Source organism: Monodon monoceros, unplaced genomic scaffold (assembly GCF_005190385.1).
Source record: "Monodon monoceros isolate NGI ecotype Baffin Bay Population unplaced genomic scaffold, NGI_Narwhal_1 Super_Scaffold_4, whole genome shotgun sequence".
Taxonomy (NCBI): Eukaryota; Metazoa; Chordata; class Mammalia; order Artiodactyla; family Monodontidae; genus Monodon; species Monodon monoceros.
This window is the reverse complement of record NW_021703781.1, coordinates 71,891,812-71,913,606: the sequence shown is the minus strand read 5'-3', so window position 1 is coordinate 71,913,606 and position 21,795 is coordinate 71,891,812. Positions and strand designations below refer to the sequence as shown.

General features: G+C 45.9%; 1 protein-coding gene across 3 annotated transcripts in view; it reads right to left on the bottom strand.

Annotated features, from left to right (window-relative positions):
- Window positions 1-12,024: 12,024 nt before the first annotated feature.
- WDR11 (WD repeat domain 11) overlaps window positions 12,025-21,795 on the bottom strand; it is a 54,551-nt gene continuing 44,780 nt past the window's right edge. The window contains exons 20-29 of one of the 3 annotated variants that reach the window (XM_029245868.1): window positions 20,818-20,926; window positions 19,812-19,874; window positions 18,622-18,687; window positions 17,650-17,827; window positions 16,927-17,022; window positions 16,223-16,388; window positions 15,609-15,706; window positions 15,022-15,167; window positions 14,174-14,253; window positions 12,025-12,976 (exon numbers count right to left, since the gene is read on the bottom strand). In XM_029245868.1, coding sequence (XP_029101701.1) covers window positions 12,819-12,976; window positions 14,174-14,253; window positions 15,022-15,167; window positions 15,609-15,706; window positions 16,223-16,388; window positions 16,927-17,022; window positions 17,650-17,827; window positions 18,622-18,687; window positions 19,812-19,874; window positions 20,818-20,926 — 1,160 coding nt within the window. In that variant the 3' untranslated portion in view covers window positions 12,025-12,818. Of the gene's footprint in view, window positions 12,977-14,173; window positions 14,254-15,021; window positions 15,168-15,608; window positions 15,707-16,222; window positions 16,389-16,926; window positions 17,023-17,649; window positions 17,828-18,621; window positions 18,688-19,811; window positions 19,875-20,817; window positions 20,927-21,795 lie in introns of those variants that run through there. The other 2 variants (XM_029245869.1, XR_003797109.1) reach the window with 2 other exon arrangements.

The following is a 21,795-nucleotide window of genomic DNA, read 5'->3' as shown; positions in this document are numbered from 1 at the left end:
CTGGGCCTCTTCCTTCTACCTGTACAGACCCGGCCCCAGGAAGCACGTTGAGCCCTGAATCCTTCTTCACGAGGGAGGACGCCCCGTTCGTGAGCTCTGTTGATCTTTCTTCCTCTCTGCCTTTCATGGGAGAGCGTCCCTGGAGAGGGGTTGGCAGCCAGCCACGCCGGGTCCTCAGAGCTTGGGGCCTTCCGCCACCTACACCTTCCCTCCATTCAAACGCCCTCTTTCTCCCATAGGTGCCTGCCCCATTGTCCCATTATTGGAAGAGACAATGAATCAGTAAGTCGTCGTGGCCTCATTCATCATTTGATAACTATTCACTGAGCCTCGTATGCCAGCAATACTGGGAATACAGGGGTGATCTTGATACATCAGGCCCTTGCCTTTTGAGGGCAGGAGCAGAGGCTTATGTTCTAGAAGGAGAGACACAGCAATGAGTAAAATAAATGCACAAACGTGTCTGTGGTCCAGAAGGAGCTAAGTGAGGGGATGTGGTGGAGAGGGCCTGGAGGTGGCAGCCATTTTGGAAAGGGCGCCCCAAGGAGGTGAAATTGCAGTTGAGACCTGAGGAGGGAGGGAAAATGGGAGGGAGAGCTGGCTTTCTCTCGGCCACAGGGGACAGGAGTCCGATGGTGCCAAGGGAAGGGACTCTCTGTAAATATCCACTGACTGAATTTTCTAAGTTGTGTTTATCACACTTTAATGTGAACTAGAATCTTCTGGGGGAATTGCAGCCCTGTCTCCAAGCAGCCTGTACAGTCCTGTCAGGTCTCCCTGAGGTCCTGGAAAGCCCTCGCAGTCAGGCTGTGGGCACCCAAAGCCCGTGTAGCTTCAGCAGGCCAGTCCCCCTGTAGCTTGTCATAGCCCAGGCCAGCCTGGGCGGAGGCCCGGGTCCCATGCTTGGCGTGGTGGAGGCACCTGAGCGCACAGAGACTCCTAGGCCCAGACGTCTCCTTGGCAGTGGCGGGTGGAGCTGGCCGTCTCTTTCCAGGGCCTCTGAAAGCCTCCTAGGGCTGCGCAGGGGTGGTGGCACTCAATGGCTTTGTCAACCTCCTTAGAGCCCCACGGGTCCCCAGTAGCCTCCTGGACCCCGCATCTATTTCCTCTATTCCTGCCTGCAGGAATCAGCTGAAGGTCCACATTCTACTTTGGTAGCTGATGGGAGCCCATGGTCTGATGGGCGCCTGCACCGAGCGGGGTCCTGGGAGCCCAGCCCTTTGAGGAGCGAAGCACAGTGGTCAGTGCAGAGCCCTGGGCCTTCCAGGGCAGGCTTTGCTGCCCTGAGGCTGTCCTGTCTGAGACCCAGGCAGGAACGGGGACCTGCTCTGCCCTTGGGGCCATGTCCCGTCTGTGGGCCGGATTCTCTGGGCGCAGGCGGTACTTCCCTGGGTCCTGAGTCCTGAGTCCTGTCCTTGCAGAGGTAACCTTGAGTCTGCAGAGCCCTGAACCAGCTCCGGGTCTGTGTGGTGCTGGCTTCTCCTGCTTCGTCCCTTTCCCTGCGGGCGAGAGCGCGGCTGGATGAGTCCAGTGGAGGTGGGGTCGTGGACAGGACTTGGACACGTGGGGCTGGTGGGAACACACATATGTGCAGCAAGACCCCTTGTGGCCCCGGAGAGAGCTGGGGGTGGACCTCCAGGGGGGGGTCCCAGCCCGGCTCCCTGTACCGCCACGTTCTGACGGGCCACTCCTGCAATTCTTAAGTTCAAACCTCACCTTCCAGATGACGCGGAAGATGTTTATCAAGGTAGAAAAATAACACATTTTATCTAACACCTTATTATCTTGATTAATGACAGTACTCAACACATGGTATGGGGCCTCCACTTTTACTCTTGTCCTGGCCTCCAAAATGTCAGGGAACTAGGAGACACTTGGAGGAATTTACCAGAACGTAGGAAGCCTCCTCATGGGGGTGGGTGGGTCCGTGCCCCCTTTCCTGCATCCCCCCTGACCGAACCTCAGCTGCGTGATCCTCCAGGTATGGATGGAGAAGACCAGCCTGGGTTTAACGTGAGATCCTAGGGCCGCCCCCAGACCTGATGCACGGGGTCCCGGGTGAAGGTCTCGGGAAGCTGTGTCTCTTGCCCTCGCCCGCCCTCAATCAGGTGACTCAAACGCACCCAGAAGTGTGAGCCCTTCGTGGCACAAGATCCACGCGTGGAAAGGGGACGGGAGCTCTCTGCTTAAAGCCTGGTTGAAGAGGTGCAGACTAGGAATTATCTGCTGTCTCTGAATAGATGTTTGGGGGCCCTGGGGTCACATCTTTGTAGGGAACTCCCTTTTCCAGCTGCACACGGAGGGTTCTCCAAACTCATGGGGCCCAGCTCAGAAACTGCCCGTGTCCGTCGCATACCCCGTCCAGAGGCCCCCAGCGCCCCACCTAGCCTGATTCTCTTCCAGGAGGGAATGTAAAAGTTAGAACAGGATGGAGTGAAAGGCCCGTGCACTATCCTGACCTGCCACCAACATGTGACCATGGACCCCCTTGCGCAGGGTGGGCTTCAGCACTGCACCCCCAGTCTTATTGGCACTTATGAGTGACTTTTTGATTTGTTCTGGAGCCTGTGGATCCCAGTCATTTGTAAAAGAAAAAGTTTGGGTCCATCTGAAGCTAATCTACTAAAATCAAGCAACACAAATCCAGTTGCTCACAGCTCTTTGTGCAACACCAGAAATATGGGTACATTTCATTCTGTCCCAGGAACCAGCCAAACAATACTAACCAACTAGTCAAAAATACAGCAACACTGTGTGCTTTCATTTTTAAAATGTCATAACCACAAACACATCTAGAGAAAAAAAGCTGTTGACCTGGACATTGCTGGTCATTTCCAAGTTCCCTGGTGTACGTGTGTGTGTTCCTTTGCTCACTGGTGCAAGGTAAGCGTTATCAAAAGCAATGGAAGATTTGACAGTGACTTGCTTTCTCTGGCTGAACTGGTGGGAGAGTGCCTTTTCTTCCCTCTCCAGGCCTCAGTTTCCCAGAGCTGTAAAGGCGATGCAGAAAAAAACTTCTGTGCAAGGCATCAGTTCACCTCTCCTAGTCACAAAAGAGATGAGAGCAAATGGATTAGGAAGTTTGTTTGGCAAGTGGTTTTTGGAGCACTCAGGCGCCAGACTGCTGTTGTTGAAACGGAAGACAATTCAGTCCACGTGGTGTTCAGTGGGGTGATCGAGCTCCCGATTCTGCTCTGTTTCCTGATCTCTGCTGCCCTCTGCTGTCCAACATGGGCTGGGACAGGCCAATGCAACCCGCAGGTGTGGCAGCCCAGAACCGCTTTGTTTTTACCTGAGACTCAGAATGGGCAGCAATTTCTTCTAGGCCACACAGCAGGGCTGCTGCCTCCCCGTCAACCAGGCAGAGGGTCCTCTGACCCACGGACCCTCCTGGTGCCTGGAGCAGCCTCTAGAAAGGCAGCTTCCCGGGCCTCACCCCAGACCTTCTGACTCAGAAATGGTGGGTGGAGATCAGCGCTCAGCATTTTAATAAACCCTCCAGGTGATTCTCATGCACACGGTAGGTGAGAACCTTTGCTATCTCTTTGGACATAGAAGTCTGGAGGAGGAATAGACCTTTTTTTAAAAAAAAAATATTGTGCATCTTTAAAATTAAAATAAGACATGGAAATTCAGAAGTTCGACTACTTGGTTTTTATTTTGTATTTGGGAAGTTTGGTGCTGTGAGAATGTTGGATTGCTACAGCGCACAGGTGGGCTCCATTCAAGCTTTTGCAGAGAACAAGACTCCTCGGGGACAGATAGAAAGTCTCCTCTGATCTGGGTGACACGTGTGCCACTCCACTGAGTGACAGAGAGCCCCGCTGTTGAGTAGGATCTCTGCATTTTGGTGACACCCATCTGATGATCGGAGGCATCAGGCTTTGGATTTCTGAGACAGTCCTGATTTGAATTCATTCATCCATACTTTCACGCATTCACTTATTTAGCAACTGTTTCTTGAGCACCAACTATGTATTCTACAGACTGTGCTGGCTGTTTGGCATTTGGTCCCTACCCTTATTGATACGGTCCAGTGGGAACACAAATTGCACAGAGAATGAATTTGCTGAAAGTAATTAGTCACAATGATAATAAGCTCTATGAAGAGGACATTCTGGGTGCTCTGATAGGCAGGAGGTCACAGCCCAGGGAAAGAGAGGATCATAAAACAGTAATGAAGACACGTCTTATGAAGGAGGTGGTCCCGAGTGCTATGGGAGAGGGAAGGATGCCTCAAAACAAACCTTCCCAGGTGGGGTACAAGGGAAACCCAGAGAAAAGACATCACAGAGGTTGAGGATTGCCGGGCTGATCCCTTCTACCATTAGAATTTAAACATGACTTTTATTACGGGACGATTTTTTATTGTTAAACATTTTTAAAATATAGATAATACAGTACATCATGTAGATGTAACCACCGACAAGAGTTTGCTCTAGAGCCTTCTGAATATTTTTATGTCAATCTATGTGATATATATATTATACTATACTATACTCTACTAGCCATCATACTATATTGTTTGGTGATTTGCTTTTTAAATGAACAATTTACCTGGGCATTCTTTCTTCCTGCCCGCTGTTTGTGTGTGAGTACCACTCTGCTAGTACTTGGCTGTTTCAGGTGCATCCAATGCTTCTTTCATTCTAATACCCATCAGGTTGTCTCCCCGCCCCCAAGTGTACCCCGAACACGTCAAACCACTGGGAGGGATTTTCTTATTAAAGATGTGGTAACTTTAAGAAAACAGTGGCAGTGTTGTAGGGCTTACTGTGAGAAAATCATTACACAGTTACAGAGATAATGATCCCCCAAGGGCAGGGGAGCATAAAATACGGATCTGGGAGCTCCAGGCAAGAGGGGGAGAATAGCGTGGGCTCTGCACGGTCAGAGACTGGGAGGGTAGGGGCAGGGAGACAGCACTGTGTGGGGAACCGCACTGGGAAAGGCAGAGCCTGATTGGAAGGGGAGCAGAGGGATGGGGGCTGCAGCGCTCACCGCCCACTCACCTCTCTGAACAGACACTCGAGGGGTCCACGTCAGTAACAAGGACCAAAGGCTTCTTCCCACAGGCTGCCAATCAGCAGCAGAGCCACGTGTCGGCTCTGTGCCCTAGACCAGACACGGCCCTGGGACTCAGCATCTGAGGGTGACAGAGCCTTCCACCGAGGTTCTGGTGACAGCAAGGCAGGAGCGAGGGAGGAAAACAGCTCCCAGTGTGAGGGTCTCCTTGAAGCAGCATGGGGGTACCCGCTGGGGGTGCAGAGGGCAGGTGAAGAGCTAGGACACAGAGAGACCGTCTGGGGACAGGAGGAAGCTCAGAAAAGCAACATACGCACGTGCACTGCACTTCACAACCTATTAGCTGCTCGCAGAATTTTGCATCAGTATCAGCATGATGATTGTGTTAAAAGTAGGGAAATTCAGATCACACAGCAAAGCGCTCAAGCAAGTGACAGAGGAAAGACCCACCCTGGGGCTTTCCCCTGTCTCTGAAGGGTCCAGAGAGTGGGCCAAGATATCTGTGAAGAGGTGGACGCACCCCTATGCTGAGAAGACGGTTCTTTCTAAGCCGTCGGGGTCTTTGATGAAAGGAGTAGCCATCCAGGGCACATCAGCTCTTAGTTGCCATCACTCTGATACGAGAATAGCAGAGGGATAAGCAAGTAAACTCAGTCCTGACCGCACATTAAAATCACTCGGGGCGCTATGCAAACCTCGATGCTCAGACCCCAGCTCTTGAGACTCCAACTGAACAAGGCTGTGTGGTTATATGAATTTATTTAAAAAGTTTACAGACACTAATCAGGCGACCTGGAGTGAGACACAACTGTCTGGGACCCTACTCTCAGAGCCCGAGTGCATCCAGGAGGGGCCCTCGGTAGTTCAGGGAGACCATGGTGCTCCGAAGAGTTGGATATCCTTTAGCTCTCTCTGCCTATTAACAAAGTGAAGCCAGTAAATGAAGTGTGATGCTGATGCTTTCTTATTTTTATGATCATGGCAGTCACAAACTATTGGCACCAGAGCTGATTCTGGCCCAGAGATGTATTTTCTTGGGCATGAACTGGCTTTTTGGAAATCTGAGCCAACATTGAAACATCTGGATATCTCATGTAGCTATTTCGACTTGCAGCTCCTTTTGAAAGATCGAAAGATCTGACACTTGGTGCCCCAATGGCACTGCTTCTGTGCCAAGAGGCAGCTGGTGCTGAGTAGTGGCTACTGCTCTCCTTCCTGAGCCTGTAGCCATGGGACCCCCTTGCGCAGGGTGGGCTTCAGCACTGCACCCCAACGGTCTTACTGGCACTTATGACTGACTTTCTGATCTGTTCTGGAGCCTGTGGATCCCAGTCATTCATAAAAGAAAAAGCTTGGGTCCATCTGAAGCTAATCTACTAAAATCAAGCAACACAAATCCAGTTGCTCACAGCTCTTTGTGCAACACCAGAAATACGGGTACATTTCATTCTGTCCCAGGAACCAGCCAAACGATACTAACCAACTAGTCAAAAATACAGCAACACTGTGTGCTTTCATTTTTAAAATGTCATAACCACAAGCACATCTAGAGAAAAAAAAGCCGTTGACCTGGACATTGCTGGTCATTTCCAAGTTCCCTGGTGTACGTGTGTGTGTTCCTTTGCTCACTGGTGCAAGGTAAGGTTATCAAAAGCAATGGGAGATTGGACAGTGACTTGCTTTCTCTGGCTGAACTGGGGGGAGAGTGCCTTCTGTGGCATTTACAGTGCAGTGCAGCCCTTAGACCACGCAGGTGAGAAACCAGGGCTGCTGAGTCTTCCCTTGTTCTTCAAGAAGTGGCCAAAATGTTTTTTCCTGGGTTTATACATGGTGACAGAGAAGCTCCTGCCTTTTCCTTCTCACCCACCGTCAGCGATGCGGCTCTGAGAACGCAGCTCCCCCGCTACCTGGAGCAACTGATGGGAGCCGCTGGCCAGTTCTCTGGTGAGCAGAGTGCGCAGGGCCGGGCCCCAGCTGGGCCCTCAGGGGCGTCTGGGCTGGTCCACACGCTCCTCCCACCCAGCCCCAGGGGACGTATCCAACACTGCTGAAAAATGGAACCATTTGCTGGTGTTGGTTCTAGGTCAGTTTCCACAACCACACCTTTCTTTGCGCTTTTCACCTGCCTGGACCGGCTGGGCTCATTCCTGCCCATCTTTCAGGGCCATGCTGACACCTACTCCCCAGGAGGCCCCAGTGAGTCACCTGCTCCCTGTCCTTTCTGAACCCCACTGCACCTGCTGTGCGCCTTTCCTGGTTTGTCTTCCACTGTTGGCCGTGTGTCCTTTCACGGCCACTCCCGGTGGATTCTGTTCAGTCCTTCCGCTGTCGGGGGTGAACGTCCCCTCGTGCCCAGGGCTGCTCTTCACTTCTCTCCTCCATCCCAGCCTCACCCAGTTGTAGGGAAGTGCCTCCCACAGAAGGTGGTGGCTCAGTCCACGCTCGGAGCTTGGCGGTTCCCACGGGTAAGGACAGGGCAGGGAGGGGCTGGGGAGGCAGCAGAGGGCTGGGGTGGAGGAAGGTGATGTGAGTCTCAGGCAGAAGACTTGCTGCGTATGGGGGAGATGGTCAGGGAGGAACTGCTGGACGTGGACGGAGCAGGTTTCTGGAGATGCCTCATGGAGAGAAGGTGGTCCACCCCGGCTCCAGATCAAGTTCTTTCTGCTCAGAACAAGTTTTTCCGCGATGCCAGAGTGGGCGACAGACGTTAGGGATGCCGAGAGCCACTTTCCGTCTTCCTTTTATCCCCCTTCCTCCCGGCCTGTTCTAACCCTGCTGGTCTGTGTCTCACAAGCAAGACTCCCCGTCCTGAACGAAAGCTGACAGTCTCATCCATCTTCCCATGAGCAGCGACGCAGACAGAACACACACGTTCCTGAATAACGTCTAAGGACTCGGGCGTCCTCTGGACTGATGAGCCCTCCCATCTGTCATCTTTCTCTCAACCACCCCGGGAGGCAGGCAACATTATTCCCCTCTTACAAAGGAGGCTCACGTGACAGCTTGCCCAAGGTCAGGCAGCTAGATGGCAGGGACATGCCATCCCGAGGCCACGCTTTCCTCTTTGTTCCAAACCTTGGGCACTGGCATTCAGAACCACTGCTGAGCAGCTTTGCAAAAGCAAAAAGCAAAACCCAAGGCTTGGCTGACAGTTACTCTGCTAGCCAGTGTGGCTCCAGCAGACCCTCTGCAATGTGCAATGGCATTGCCAAGAGCACAAACTTAAATCAGATTCTTAAGATCCCTTGAATTAACTAATGCTAGACTCTTGCTAGAACACGATCCTCTATAGGACAGCTTTCCAGCTGCTTCACGGGACACGGTCTATTTTTCTTGTCCTACTCTTGACAGATATTAGCAACTTAAGACATGCAAGGGCCTATTGTTCAATTACATTCCCGATGCGCACTCGAGACCACTGGGAAGTGAACCTAATCCACAGAACTAAATTTTGTTGTTGGACAGATGGTTCTTAAGAAAACGATCCGAATCATTTCCCCCCAAATCAGCCTTTAAGAAATCTCGTTTCTCAGGCCTTCCTCCTTCCCTCACTCCCTCCCACAATGTATCTGTGCCAACTTACAGTTTGCCAGTTTCCTCCTCAGTTGAGCTTCTCCATTTGATTAGGTTGCAGGCTTATCCATCCTCCCCTTTTGATAACCGCACTTCCTGGCTCATCCACATGGGATTACACGAAGCCCGAGTCATCAGGTGCTGAGACTCCCCCCACCCAGGGTTTCTGTCCAGAAACATCTGTACCCTGTGAACTCACGTCAGCAACAGTAATGCCTACCACAGGTTTAGGGTGTAACGATTTTTCATCTTCCACCCTGCCTGAAGCATGAAAGCTCTAGATGGTAGAATGTCAAAATACTGGAATAAAATGAGGTCTTATTATAGCAGAACATGTTAGGAGGTGTCTGGAGTAAGACTGAGATTTGCTTAAAATTGCTGGTAATGAAACAGCTCTTGGATATAAATTTTCTATCGTCTGCTGATGTCATCTATCATTGATTGATGACGTATATATACCATCTATTTATCTCAGAACTGTCAGAAATAAGACTAAGGTCAGCCCAGGTGATACATGTTGTACGTAGTTTCCTAGACCCACTGCCATGGGAATTGGGGCCCATAAAGGAGCCGGATGCGATGACGCTTATAACAACATGTTTCTGAAAAGAGCTAAGTTCTAGTGTACCTAGTCAGAGAAGGATCACTGATCTGTACCCGGAAAAGACAACTGGACATCTGAAATTTCATCTCAAGTTGGCATTATGGACCTAGAGTAGGAGTGGGTAAACTTTTTCCTGTAAAGGGCCAGACAGTAAATATTTTAGGTTTTATAGGACATAGAGTATCTGTTGCAAATACTCAAATCTCTTGAATTGAAAGCAGCTACAGACACTGAACAAATGGTCATGGTTGTTCCAGTAAAACTTTGTTTACAGAACAGGCAGGTCTGCAGGCCGCAATTTCAGCTCTTCATCTTGAGGATGTCCCGGAACAGGGGCCCCTTCCCGTGCAGCCCACCCACCTGCCCCCGTTCCCCGCCAGCCCGCACTGCTGCCCCACACCAGCCCACCGACTTCAGTTTCAAGAAGACAGTCAACACGAGAGAAAACGAACCCAAGCAATGTTTTTAAGGCGGTGACTGAGGAATGTCTTTTTATCTAACCTTAAAGTCTTAACTAATTTGTTCAATCTTTCTGAAGCTGTACATCACAGGGTTTTTAACAGCCTTCTTGCCTAACTGCACTTGGCTTTGCTAAAAATAAATATGGAAGATGGAAAAGCTAAATATCAAACCCAAATCACCTACAGAACCTAGAATGTCTTTCCTTCTCTTGTACTTAGGACAGTTACTTTCACCTTGACCAAGTCATATTTCTCAATGTCACTGAAAAAAATAAGGAGTGTTTAGTTGGCCTTTTTCGGTTTGAGAGCCAAATGCTGAGGCAAAATGCCTGCAGGGACTCATCTGAGAGCCGCAGTCACTGAAAATCTGAGTGGGAGAGAAGTGGGGCCTTCATGGCATTATTCTGCGTGGGCCCGGCATGGCTGACGGAGCAAACACATGCAAGGAGCCTTTAAGGACAAGAAAGGCAAGTGGGGCAATGTGCCCATCCGAGTGCCCTTTGGGCCTGCCCATCTAATTGGATTCCAGCAGTTCTCAGGAGAACTGCATTCCTAAAGCCCAGCTCCTTCGCTTTTCTTCTTTTAAAACACCAGCACCTTCAAGTATAACCAATTAAAAATCCCTTTACATTTTAACTGACAGACTTCTTTCATTCACAAGTTGTTTTGAGTCAGTCAAATCAGTTACAAGATGGGAGCAGAAGCTTTTGTTCTTCTAAAATAGATCCCAAAGAAACAGAGCCCTACTGGCTCAGAGAATACTCTCACTTGTCTGTCATTTCTGCCTTGCAGAATTCTTTTATTCTAGCATGACTACAAGTTTGTACCTGAACACTTCACGTCAATCATGGAGTGCTGCCGAGGAGAATGCAATACTACGGGTGACCACGAGCTGAAGATTCACTGAAACCTAATGCTGTCTTCATGCAAGAGGAAATCTCCAGGCAACAAACAGTCAAGAGAGGAGCTGTTTTCATATCGAGGTGAGGTCTATTCTGTAGAGAATTTCTGATTAGTTGCGTCTGGGAGGGACATGAAGCTTGTACTGATGCTGCTCTGATATCTATTTTAGAAGAACAAAAGGTTCTGCTTCCACCCTGGCCGAGAGCATGCCACCACCCGCAGAACAATTACTAACCGAACAGGAAAAAGGTAACAGTGAGCGACAGGAAATGGCTCTGCGAGAGCAGCCAGAGGAGTGGTCTCACATGGGGCCTCCCTTGCGCAGAAGCCCCTGCCCACCAGACCAGGTTTCTCCCCTCCACCCAGGCTTCCTTCATTGCCAAGGGAAGGGCCAAGGGCCTGACAAGCACACCTGTGGGGATCTGCACAGGGAGACACCTGCTGACCTGAAGTCACGGTCACTCTCCTTCCCAATTCCCGCTGCTTGTGTCACCCTGGGAAGCGAAGCCTCCTTTGCTAATGCACTGATAACACAATGTGCTTAAAGGCCTTCCGTGGAAAGGCAAGCTGAGGTTCAGAAAGACTGTGAGTGTGATTCAGCTGCCCTTGAATTCGAATGCTCACCAGAGGGGCGTCTTGACACAGACTGGCTGCCATCCTCACCAGCCGGTCTGTGACATGTTCCAGGCTCTCGGGCCTCTCTGCTCAGCTGCTGCCGAGCTGCGCCTGGTCCGCTCCTCCATTCCCACAGTCAGGCAACAGCTCACTGCCTATTTGCTGGCCTCCAATCCAAAGCACATTAAACTTTCAAGATGCCCTATGCCGGAATTTCTTCTTTTTTCTCTCTGCTTACTAAGGCCAGCATTCTTTTCTCCTTTAGCTAGTTGACGGCTGAATTAATAAAGTCTATCCTGACAAGCATTTAACTAATAAACAATATAAAGAGAGCTGGGTTTGCCCATGGCCTTCAAAAATTCTATGTAACCTACCTAGGCAAAGAAAGGGCAAGAAGGTTAGCCAATCACAGGACCAATGAATGGGTCCTGGGTTTCTTCTAGGACATTTAGCCAAAGCACTGGCCTGTGCTTTCCCAGGACAGGCTCTTCCTCTCCATGGATCTCAGTTCCTTGTCCGATGGGGCAGACTGATTGATATCTAAGGGTAGAGACTACGATTTTATCTAAAAACACCTCCTGGTGGGTGTTACGATATGTGCCACTGTGGACATCCAGGAGGAGAAGACAGGAAGGCCATTTCCTCACCTCTGAGAGCCACAAGCCGAGCCCTGCCCACCCAGGAACTCAGAGGCAGCTCTATGCTGGGGCCCGAGCCCCCGCAGCCCAGGTTCTCCGGGTTCAGCAAAGCGGCTCGGATGCTGGAGGGCCGGGCAGCTCGACGGACTCCTGAGGCACCAGCCCAGCACCCGGCCTGGTGCGCAGCAGCTCAGAGAACACAAAGGCCTGGCTGGGATGAAGTCCCTTTTTATTTATCATTTCTGTAAATTATACACATTTAAATTTTTAGCAATAATTTATAGCAGTCACATCTCATATAGTTCAGTCATTGGAAGAAAACAAAGAACATTAAAGAAGAGTGCCTTCAGAGAGGAGGTTACTGTAACACATCACTGGAGTTAAAATCCAAAATATACAAGACTCCACATACTGGAACAAAACATAAAGCTTACAATTTCTCTATGAGCCTATGAACCTGAAATTACAAAATTTAGCAATTGCCTAAATCAGGAAATCAACAGTTCTGTTTTCAAGGTAAGAAAACAAGGAATGCTATGGTAAGTCACCTTTACTGCTTAAATGTTTCTGCTCTGTTTGTACCTGGAATGACTGTATATAAACACAGGCAAAGCACAGATTTCAGAATAGGTCTCACAAACTCCTTTTACTATAGATTTAAATCTAGTCAATGAGAAAAGCAATTCAGTTGCTTGGATTTTAAGTTTTAAAAAAATTAAAAGTGTTTCCAGGGACTCTTAAAACTGTCTCCAAAAGTATAAAATGTTATACTTTCAAAATCTGAAGCGTTCCCATCTTTGTCTGAGATAAATACAGGTCCTAGAACCTGCTCCTGACAGCATAAACGTTCACATACTGCTGTGCACATGTAGTGAAACAGCCCACAAGGACCCTGGCAGGGACGGCATCGTTATGAGCCTGGGCTGTGACCGTCCACAGCCAGACCAACGCCCCGGCCGACTGCTCGCGAGGCCGCGTGCCATGGTACATGCCGACCTGTCACTCTTCAGTCAGTTCTTGCTTGGGAGACTCCAGCTCATTCAATAAATCTTTGCCAGCTGCTCCAGCTTTTGAAGCAAAAAAAACCGCTCCCTGTTTAAAACCGAGGTTCTTCAAACTTCGGGCATAATCCGCATATATAGCGGAGACGAGTTTCTGTAAACCACAGTTAAGGAAAAGGGGGGCAAAAAGGGCTCCACCAGCTGCCCACAGGCCGGAAACAATGACCAGCTCTGCTGGAGTGTCCACGGGAGGGCAGCACGGGAGAAGCACAGTTTCCTCTTCCCTGGGGGAGGGCAACTCCTGGCGGGGGGAGGCGATGTTTCAGTGTGTAATGTCCCTGCACTTGCACCAGCTGAGCCCAGAGCCTGTCCTTCTACAAGACCCAACTAACATGCTCCCAGATTCTCCAAGGTCTAAATGCACTTAAGGACTGGAGAAAGAAGGATGACAGAAGTGAAACTCACGTGCATGCCCTCATGCCATTCGAAAGTCGGAGAGGCTGGTGGTTTAAGAGGCAGATGAGCTTCACTGAGAGGTTCTATTTACAAAGCCTGCCCCAAGGCAAGAGCTCCAGATAGCTGGGTGTTGGGATTTTAGACAGCCCTGTTCCACTGTGCTCTGATATCCAAAATGGCTCCTTCAAACTAGAGCCAACTTCCCCAGTGCCTAGATATATGACACTGAGTTCAGCTTAATTTTCTGTAAAAAATTATACAGAAAATCAAAACCATGACATGTAGAAATGAGGCCACAATGTAACAATTCAAGAAAAAGTGCAATGATATAACAACAAGGCCTCTGCAAAAACAAGGACCTGGGAGTTGGATTCTCAAGCTCATTCTTTTCAAAGAAACACATGTGACTCAAGTGACGTGTAGAACTGAAATGCTCCTGGTCATACGTGGACCACAGGGACCTGCCTGCACGACACGTCTCTCTGAAGTGCTGCTGTGTCTTGTTCCATGTTAGACTGTCCCTATGGATAACAGCAAGTCTTTCTTTTTATTCTATTCCAATATGCATTTATTCCAGTAGCAGCCTCCTTTACCTTTCCTAAACTAGTCTTCCTCTATCTTCTTTTTAAGTTCAAACAAAACATTACAAAATTCGGGCTCCCTCCCCTTTACAGCCCTTCCTGACCCTCCGTCTATCTCACAGCTGATGCCGGTGGTGCAACAACCTTCTCTCTGATTCCGTCCCTCTCGTTTCTCCCTCTTTCCTGGCTCTGGAGGGTCAGAATACAGATCTTTCTCGATAGAATAGCTCTTCCCCGGCAGCACAACCGAGAGAGATTCTAAAACCCGCTACGGCATCTGCTTCCTCCTCAGCACACATGCCCCGGCAAAGGATATCTGTGTCCTCGCTGACTTCAATCGCAACGTACTTGAGACAAGCTTCCACAAACAAGGCCGCTCTGTCGAAGTACCTCATGCTGCTCAACAGAACGCGAGTTAGGTGCTGTAATTTACGGTATCTGAGAGAACCGTCCCAGGGCGTGTTTCTATGTAAAGACTTGTACACACTCTCCCCGGAAGCCCGAGTGCTGCGTAAGTCACACCAGCACCGTTCTCAGCCCCGGCTTAGAGGAAAGGAAGGGAGAATTCTCACGCCCCAACCTCCCGCTCTTTTTTATTAATACTTAAAAAAAATCTGTGAAATCGTTGAATTTCACAGAAATCTACAGAGATAGGACAAGGATCCACATACCCACTACCCAGATTTAACAAGTAAGCTTTTGTAGTATTTGCCTCAACCTACCTCCCTTAGATTTTAAATAAATAAAATGTCCTATAACAAGTGATGAGTATTAATTACCCTTCAAGGTTCTCAGAGGGGACACCTCCAACTCGCCACACTTTCTTCACCCTTCCTACTGCCTTCTAGCCTTCATCTCAGTTGCTCTACTCAAAGATGAATTGTCCCCAATTCTCTGAAGACTTATTTAATATTCTTTTTAAACAGGTACCTGTTAGGTGTGACTAGCATATTGGCAGGAAAATAACACAGTTCCTAGGCCAAATGAAGAATTAAAAACACAGACTGTTCCATCCCTTTAGGTTTCTTTTTTAAATAAACCTAAAATGTATGCTTCTCCCTTCACTCCCGACACCGAGGACTACTCTCCACCCGGCAGAGCCTCAGGACAGCGTAAGGTGGTTAATCCCGGGTGGTCCTGACCAGCTGTGGACACTGGGTGTACCTGTGAAGCGTCTCAGCCACGCTGGAAAAGCAGCCCAGGGAGAGGAGGACCAGGAGGGCCTTTGACTTCTGGTTCACTTGAGGGGAGCAAAGGTGGTCAACCCAGCGCTTTAAAACATCAGCGCACTCTTCTGGATTTAAACGGACCTGGGAAAGACGCCCATGTTAAAAACAGAGACATCCTGCACTACAGAAGGGAAAAGAATGGAATCGAAATGGGATCTGTACCTATGAAACAAAGCTCGGCTCTGCTTTATTACACACCCCCTGATGCCGCAGCATCACGACCAGCAGTGGCGGGGACCCACGCCTTCGGGACCGCCAGGCCTGGCGGCGCCGCTGGGCTGAGTCTGGGCTCCCACCCCAGCAGGGAGAGGAGGCAGCTGCTTTCACTTAACTGCTACGAATGCAACCTCCAATTTGCAATAAGAAATGTAATTTATACTCAAAGAATAAGAGGATGAAAGTTGCAAGAAAATATTCGCAAAGCCGCTTTGCAGCCACAAAAATGCTTCTAAATCTTGAGTCCAAAGTTCAAGACTGAACTTTCTATCCCAAATGTTCAAGGCACCTGCTAGAATCACCTACTTTGGCAAGCCACGCTGCCCGGTTCCACTCGCCGTAGGTCTGCAGGTAGCGGCAGGCATCTGCAGCTTTGTCTATCAGGCAGAGCAACTGAACACCCTCTGGAAGACAAAACAGCAGCCCCACAAGTGACACTGGAGCTGTCTTTCTGACGAGTCACTAAAGGGTAAAATCACCATTTGACTTCATCTGGTCTTGGACATTTTATACCTACCTATTGGAGACATTACTGACTTAAATTTTAAAATAAAATATTAAAATAGGGCTTTACAATGTTACCACTCAAATGAACAGGGTTGGAAGTACAAACACAGTCCAGAAAACAAACAAGTAAAGCCTACCTCACTCACTGATTTTCAGCATTTAGGGTGCCCAGGTTTATCCAATTTATGCCTATTGTCTTGGCAATTATTAATAGTGCCCCATTTACTCTTTAAAAAGCACTCTGGTCTAGATGATTAAATTATATGGTCATCTTATCAACTGCTAGCAATAATCTTTCTACTTTTCTCCAGTGTATATAAAAAAGAAAGAAATATCCCTAATAACCAATTACTTTCCAGGAGTGGGTCTGATTTTCCAGAGTATTAACGAACATACCCCAAAACATGCCTTACCTGCCAATTTCCCATTGGCAATCATATTAGTTGCCACTAGCTTAATGGTGCTCTGGGAGGGGCCTGACGAGGTGACAGTTGTGACCAAGCAGGCTTTCAGTGAATCACAGTAATAATGCTGGTTATCTGCGCTTGTTTCCAATAACAACTGCACAGCTCTGTCTGTCTAATAAGAGAAACAGTTCTTCTAATTACGAGGCCATTTTCCTCCAACATAACCTTTTAAAATTCATAATTTGGAACACTGAAGTTTTCAGCTTAAAGAGGACTTTTCTCAAAAATGTTCGTGAACACTTTGTTTACGTATATACAAGTTGAACAAAAGTACAACACTGCTTCTTTAGGACAAATGTAAAACCACATTCTGGTTTATACAGGTGCTTATGTAAGCTTTGCACCAGTCAATTCAAAGACACAAAACCAAAACCAAACAAAACTAGTTAGGCCTCATGTGACATTATGGAAGCCAAAATTACAAGCTGGTTAACCATATATATCTTTGCTTTCTCAGAATGTTTGTTGGTCTTATTTCGAAAGAAAGCATAATTTATACTTATACTTTTATACTTTTAAGGAAACACTATATAGTGTGTGTGTGTGTGTGTGTGTGTGTGTGTGTGTGTGTGTGTTATAAGTAATGCTGTAAATTACTAATCAACTAGGAACTCCCTGAAACATGAAAAGAGTTATAAAAACTGACATACTTGACCCAAGAGAAGTAGCTGGTCTGTACATTTCCTGGTATGATCATAAGTTGACCGTTTCACCTCCTGGAGATTAACCCTTTCCAGCTGAAATTTCTAGAGTAGAAAAATAAAAGAGAGAGAAAATTGAGGCTGGATTTTAAAACTTTTGAATTATTTAAATTATACTTAAAGTCATTTTAGTAAACATTACTTTGACTTCTGAGGTTATTAATCAGCTTCATAGAAATCTAACAGCTTAATAAGAATCTAAGAAGAAAAAATGTTGAAATGTATTCTAATCTGTGTGCAAGTCTGCCTGCTTACAGAAACTGGCACTTCAGTAGAGCTGGAAAAAAAATCTCTATGTGTAATTAAGTACTCTACTGGAAGTTAAAAAAATTACGAAACTACCTTTATATATATAACAGCAAATTTAAACCAAGTAAATTGTTTGTTATTTATAGAAAATTAATAAAATGAGAAAATTAAAATGAACCAAGTTGAAAAAAAATTTTAAGACCAAAAAAAATTAGAACTGTTAATAATAAAATTTTAATGTCTATTAAAAAACTCTGTAAGAATTTATGAGCTTTTCAAGTACTGAGTCAATCCTTTTTTATGTGAATGTGCCAAGGGACTCATTTCTATTACATGGACCTTTACTTAGTGCGAAAGTTTCCCAAGGTTAAGATGCTTACAAAGACAGAGCTTTAAAGGTTTTTAATATATGAAACATAATACCTGAAAATAGGCATTTTCACAGAGCACATCATAACATATATCTAGTGGGTTGTTCACTTTGTCTCGAGGAGCAGTTTCTTTAGCAGCTGGTGTGCTTGCTGCCTTCTCCTGGGACAAGCTGTGCAGGTAGTGGGCAGCGACAGTCCAGAAGTGCAGCTCCGATTCATCGCCGTAAAGCCTGGCAAGGGTGAAACCAAAGTTTCCACTGAACTCACACAGCAGAGTGGGGCCTGGATGGGGGCTTCCCACAGTAGCTTCAAGTGCTGGGAGCATGGTGCTGGCATGTGAAAGACCACGTGCTGGGCTGGGTGGAAGAGGTGAAGCTGCAAGTCCTCCAGCCCTGTTACTGGGTCTCCAACGGCACAGGGCTCTGACTGCATGAGGCCCTTTCAGACCCAAATCCCCCTTTGTTCTGTGTTAAGAGGAACACCATGGTTCTGAAGCCTGGGCCATTATTTACCTGGTTTGCCATTAGCATACCTTTCAATCTGGACCAACTAAGGAAGAAGTTCCTCTGGAATAACTGACTAGATAAGGTGTGGAAATAATATGCTATTTATTCTCTGGGGAGTGGAGGGAAATGTCTTTTTTTATAAGGGACAACTCTACTGTACAGTAAGAATGTAGACGTTATTACTTCTAAATGTAAGTTATTGGTACATTTAATACCAATATTGGTACACCAATATATATAGGTATATTTATGCACTTTGTAGCTGATATTTTAAAACACTGTCTGTAGGAGGGAGTCTTTTCAATAGAGAAGGCCTAGATCTCATGTTTAAAATGTGGGGGTTTTTTTTCCTATTTGTAGTACTACTTTCAAAATTAATTGTAAGCCAACTATAAAGGATGAACTGATATATTTTCTAAAATCCGAAAGAGTCTGGTCTTAACAAACAACCTTAATAAAAGAAATGAGTTAACCTGAAATTCCCTGTGTCTTACACAAAACATTTCAAACAGAGTTACCTTGAAACAAGCAGGCATCTCTGCAAGAGAGTAAATTCCGGATCGAGCAAGAGTTTCTTTATGTCACTGTGGACAGGAATCCAGACAAAGGCAAGACAACATTTTTGAATCCAACAACAAAGGAGATAAATCATTAACTCTTAAAATGAAACATCCTACCCAAAGGGTATGCTTAGAACTTACAAAAGAAGTCACTTTGCTGTGACCCTGAAACTGCAAAAGCTTACAGGGCTTAGAGTGTATCTAGGTTTGGAGAAGCAGTACCCATCAACCACCACAGCTTAAGGCTCTAATTGTGATTCACCTTCTTGCTTCTTGAAGCAGTTCAGCTCACGTTTTTAAAAGTATGAACAGCTGTCTAACAATAGGAACAAGAATGTCATTGTTGATAAAACGATTTTGCTGATAATCATCAGGAACAGTACATACTTTAGAGACGATGCATTCAGAATTTATTCTTGAACGTATTCAAAAATTAAAATATTTAAGGAAGAAAGGCTAGTGTTTTTATAAATTGCTATTTCTAAAATAGCCAAATATAGAATATTTATAAATCAGGAAGAAGGGAAGATAGTCTTTAAATCTATTCTTTTCCATTTAAACATAAAGGCTAACCTTGGAAGAGAGAAAACAATAAAGTATTTCGAATTTGACATCAATAAAATATTCTATTATCATTAATTTATTAAGTATTAAAATACTTGTGGCAGAGTCTAGATTGCAAAAACATGCTATGTTTTACCAAGAACTCCTTGTGGACCCATATTTTTCTACTTCCTTTCCAATATTATTCCCAGTACATATTTTTAAATGCCCTTGGCTCTAGGGAGCATGTTAATTTCTTAGCCAGAATAGTGCATACACAGCTCCTGACACAGAGAGCTCACTTTAGGAGAGGGAAGTGGACACACAAGAATCGCCCTGTGTACACCCTCTAACACGAGGCTTCGCAGGGGACCTGTGCTGGAGGCAGGCTGAGCTATAAGACGTCCACTGCACAGCAATCTGAACCTTACTTCCACAAGACAAAGATTCTAAAGGGAAACACACCTCTGTGAACAGAATGGTCTCTCCGTGGGCCACTAAATATTTTCTAAAACAAAGCTTATTTTAATTTTAAAAAGCCTAAATCATTATGCTTTTCTTTTTCATATTCTTATCTTCTAATAAAACATAGTTAGAGTGCTTACTTAGACAATGAGTTCAACTGCTCTTGAAGGAGATTCTTTATTTCTTCATTTTCTGGATAATCACTGTACCAAGAAAAGATTTTAAATGAGTTCATTTTCTCTTCACTTACAATTTTTTTATTTCACTTGCGATTTATTTCTTCACCAGAAAAAATAGTTGTATTAATATAGAAATAACTTCTTTGTAGTCCTTGGTTAAAAACCTGGTTGTAGACCAAAACAGCAACAGTCTACTCAGGAACCTACCAATCATCTTTAATGTCTGCTTTTATGTTATTTAGTCAAAACCAAGAAATGAGTACAGAAAGTCCCCCTGGCCTTCAAGAAACCAGAAAATTGATCAGTGAGCTCTAAAAACTATTAGATTTAGATTCATGTTAATAAGGAACTTAGCAATGACTAAAGGAATCTGCTTGTTCTGCTCTGCAAAATGACCATTCATTTCTTTAAGTAGATACTTCTTGGAGAAAAGATACCTCATCATATTATTATCTTTTTAATTCCCCTAACCCAGGCCTATCTGTGCATTCCACATGGCATAAGTCCTGTAACACCTGTGGTAGTTTAACTAATAACCACTAATAATGTGAATATTTTTTTGCAATGAGGCAGACTATAAAACATAAAATACCTCTGAAGTAGGCCCCTTCATGCTGCTTCTAAAAAGAATTAATCTTGTCCCCAAATTCCTCTTGGCCTCAACTGGCCCTCTTCACACTCAGTATGCCATGCCCCATGTTCAGACAGTAAGACTACCACAAAGCCACCTGAGAGCAGCACGTGTACTCACAGCTGTCCACAGGCTCACGCTTCCCCAAAGTCCCCAGAGGGGTGAAGACAAGAGGCAGATCAGTGATTCTTTTAGTGTGTCTGCCATTACTGCCTCAGCTCGGTTTTAAGGTTCCAATCCCTATAGGCCCTGGAGACAGGTCACTGCTGATTTTCATGGGTGTCCTTCAATCTTAAATCAATTAGGAAAGGAAAACAAAAATGCAAAAAAACTTACACATGAGAAATGTCTAAAGAATACCGTCCATTCCAAGGCTGATGTAATAAGAAAGCTTTCAAGGCGAGGGCGGCCCTTGGAACAAGGAGATATGGGCACCACACGGGTTCTAGACAAGAAAACAGTTTTTACTTTTAATAAGTAAAATTTTATACTACTATAAAGCTTCAGCTATAGACAGTTTACAGAGAAGTCAGCAGAGAATGGTGTGTAAGTCTGGTGGCAACTCAGAGAGTATATTCAATGTAATCACTACTTACGACACAGGGGCTAAGAGTTGGGAAGAAAGCAAGATTGAAGAGTCTCTGACACCATAGTGATACTATTTAAAGTGCTTGGAAACAGCATCATACTAAATGTTATTAAAGTCTCATACTCTTGAATTCCTTTTAGATGCTGCTAAAAAGAATATTAAGATTGTTTTATGCCATTTTATGCCCCTGATAATAGGCAGTGTGGGCAAGAAGGATTCTCCAACTCAAAAACAGGGATTCCAATTTTCTACATTTGTCTGACCTCCCCCTTTATGGGGGGTGGGGGGAGGTATCAGACAAATGCAAATAAAGGCCAGGTGGAAGAAGAAGACTATCTAAGCTATTCTAAGAAAACGTATTTGAATCAATGTATTATGATTTTTCTACTTGTCATCAAGGAGAATTGAAGAAAATATATTAAATATTATATCACTGCACATGACCTCAAATGATTTTATTTTTATCCAACATCAGTAAGTCCAAAATACATTTCTAATTCCTCAGAATAGGAATATATTATATCAAACGATTGATATTTTTCCAAGCTCAAATCAGCACATATCTGGCAGCAAACACAGACATCTTTTTCCTAACTCCATATTTACACTCTCACCAGTTTTTATTCTTTAACATTTATTGAGTGTTGTTCTGAGTTTAAAGTTCAATATGTGGAAATATGCACAATTTTATTGTCCTTTCCCATTATTTAAAAATTTTTCCCTTT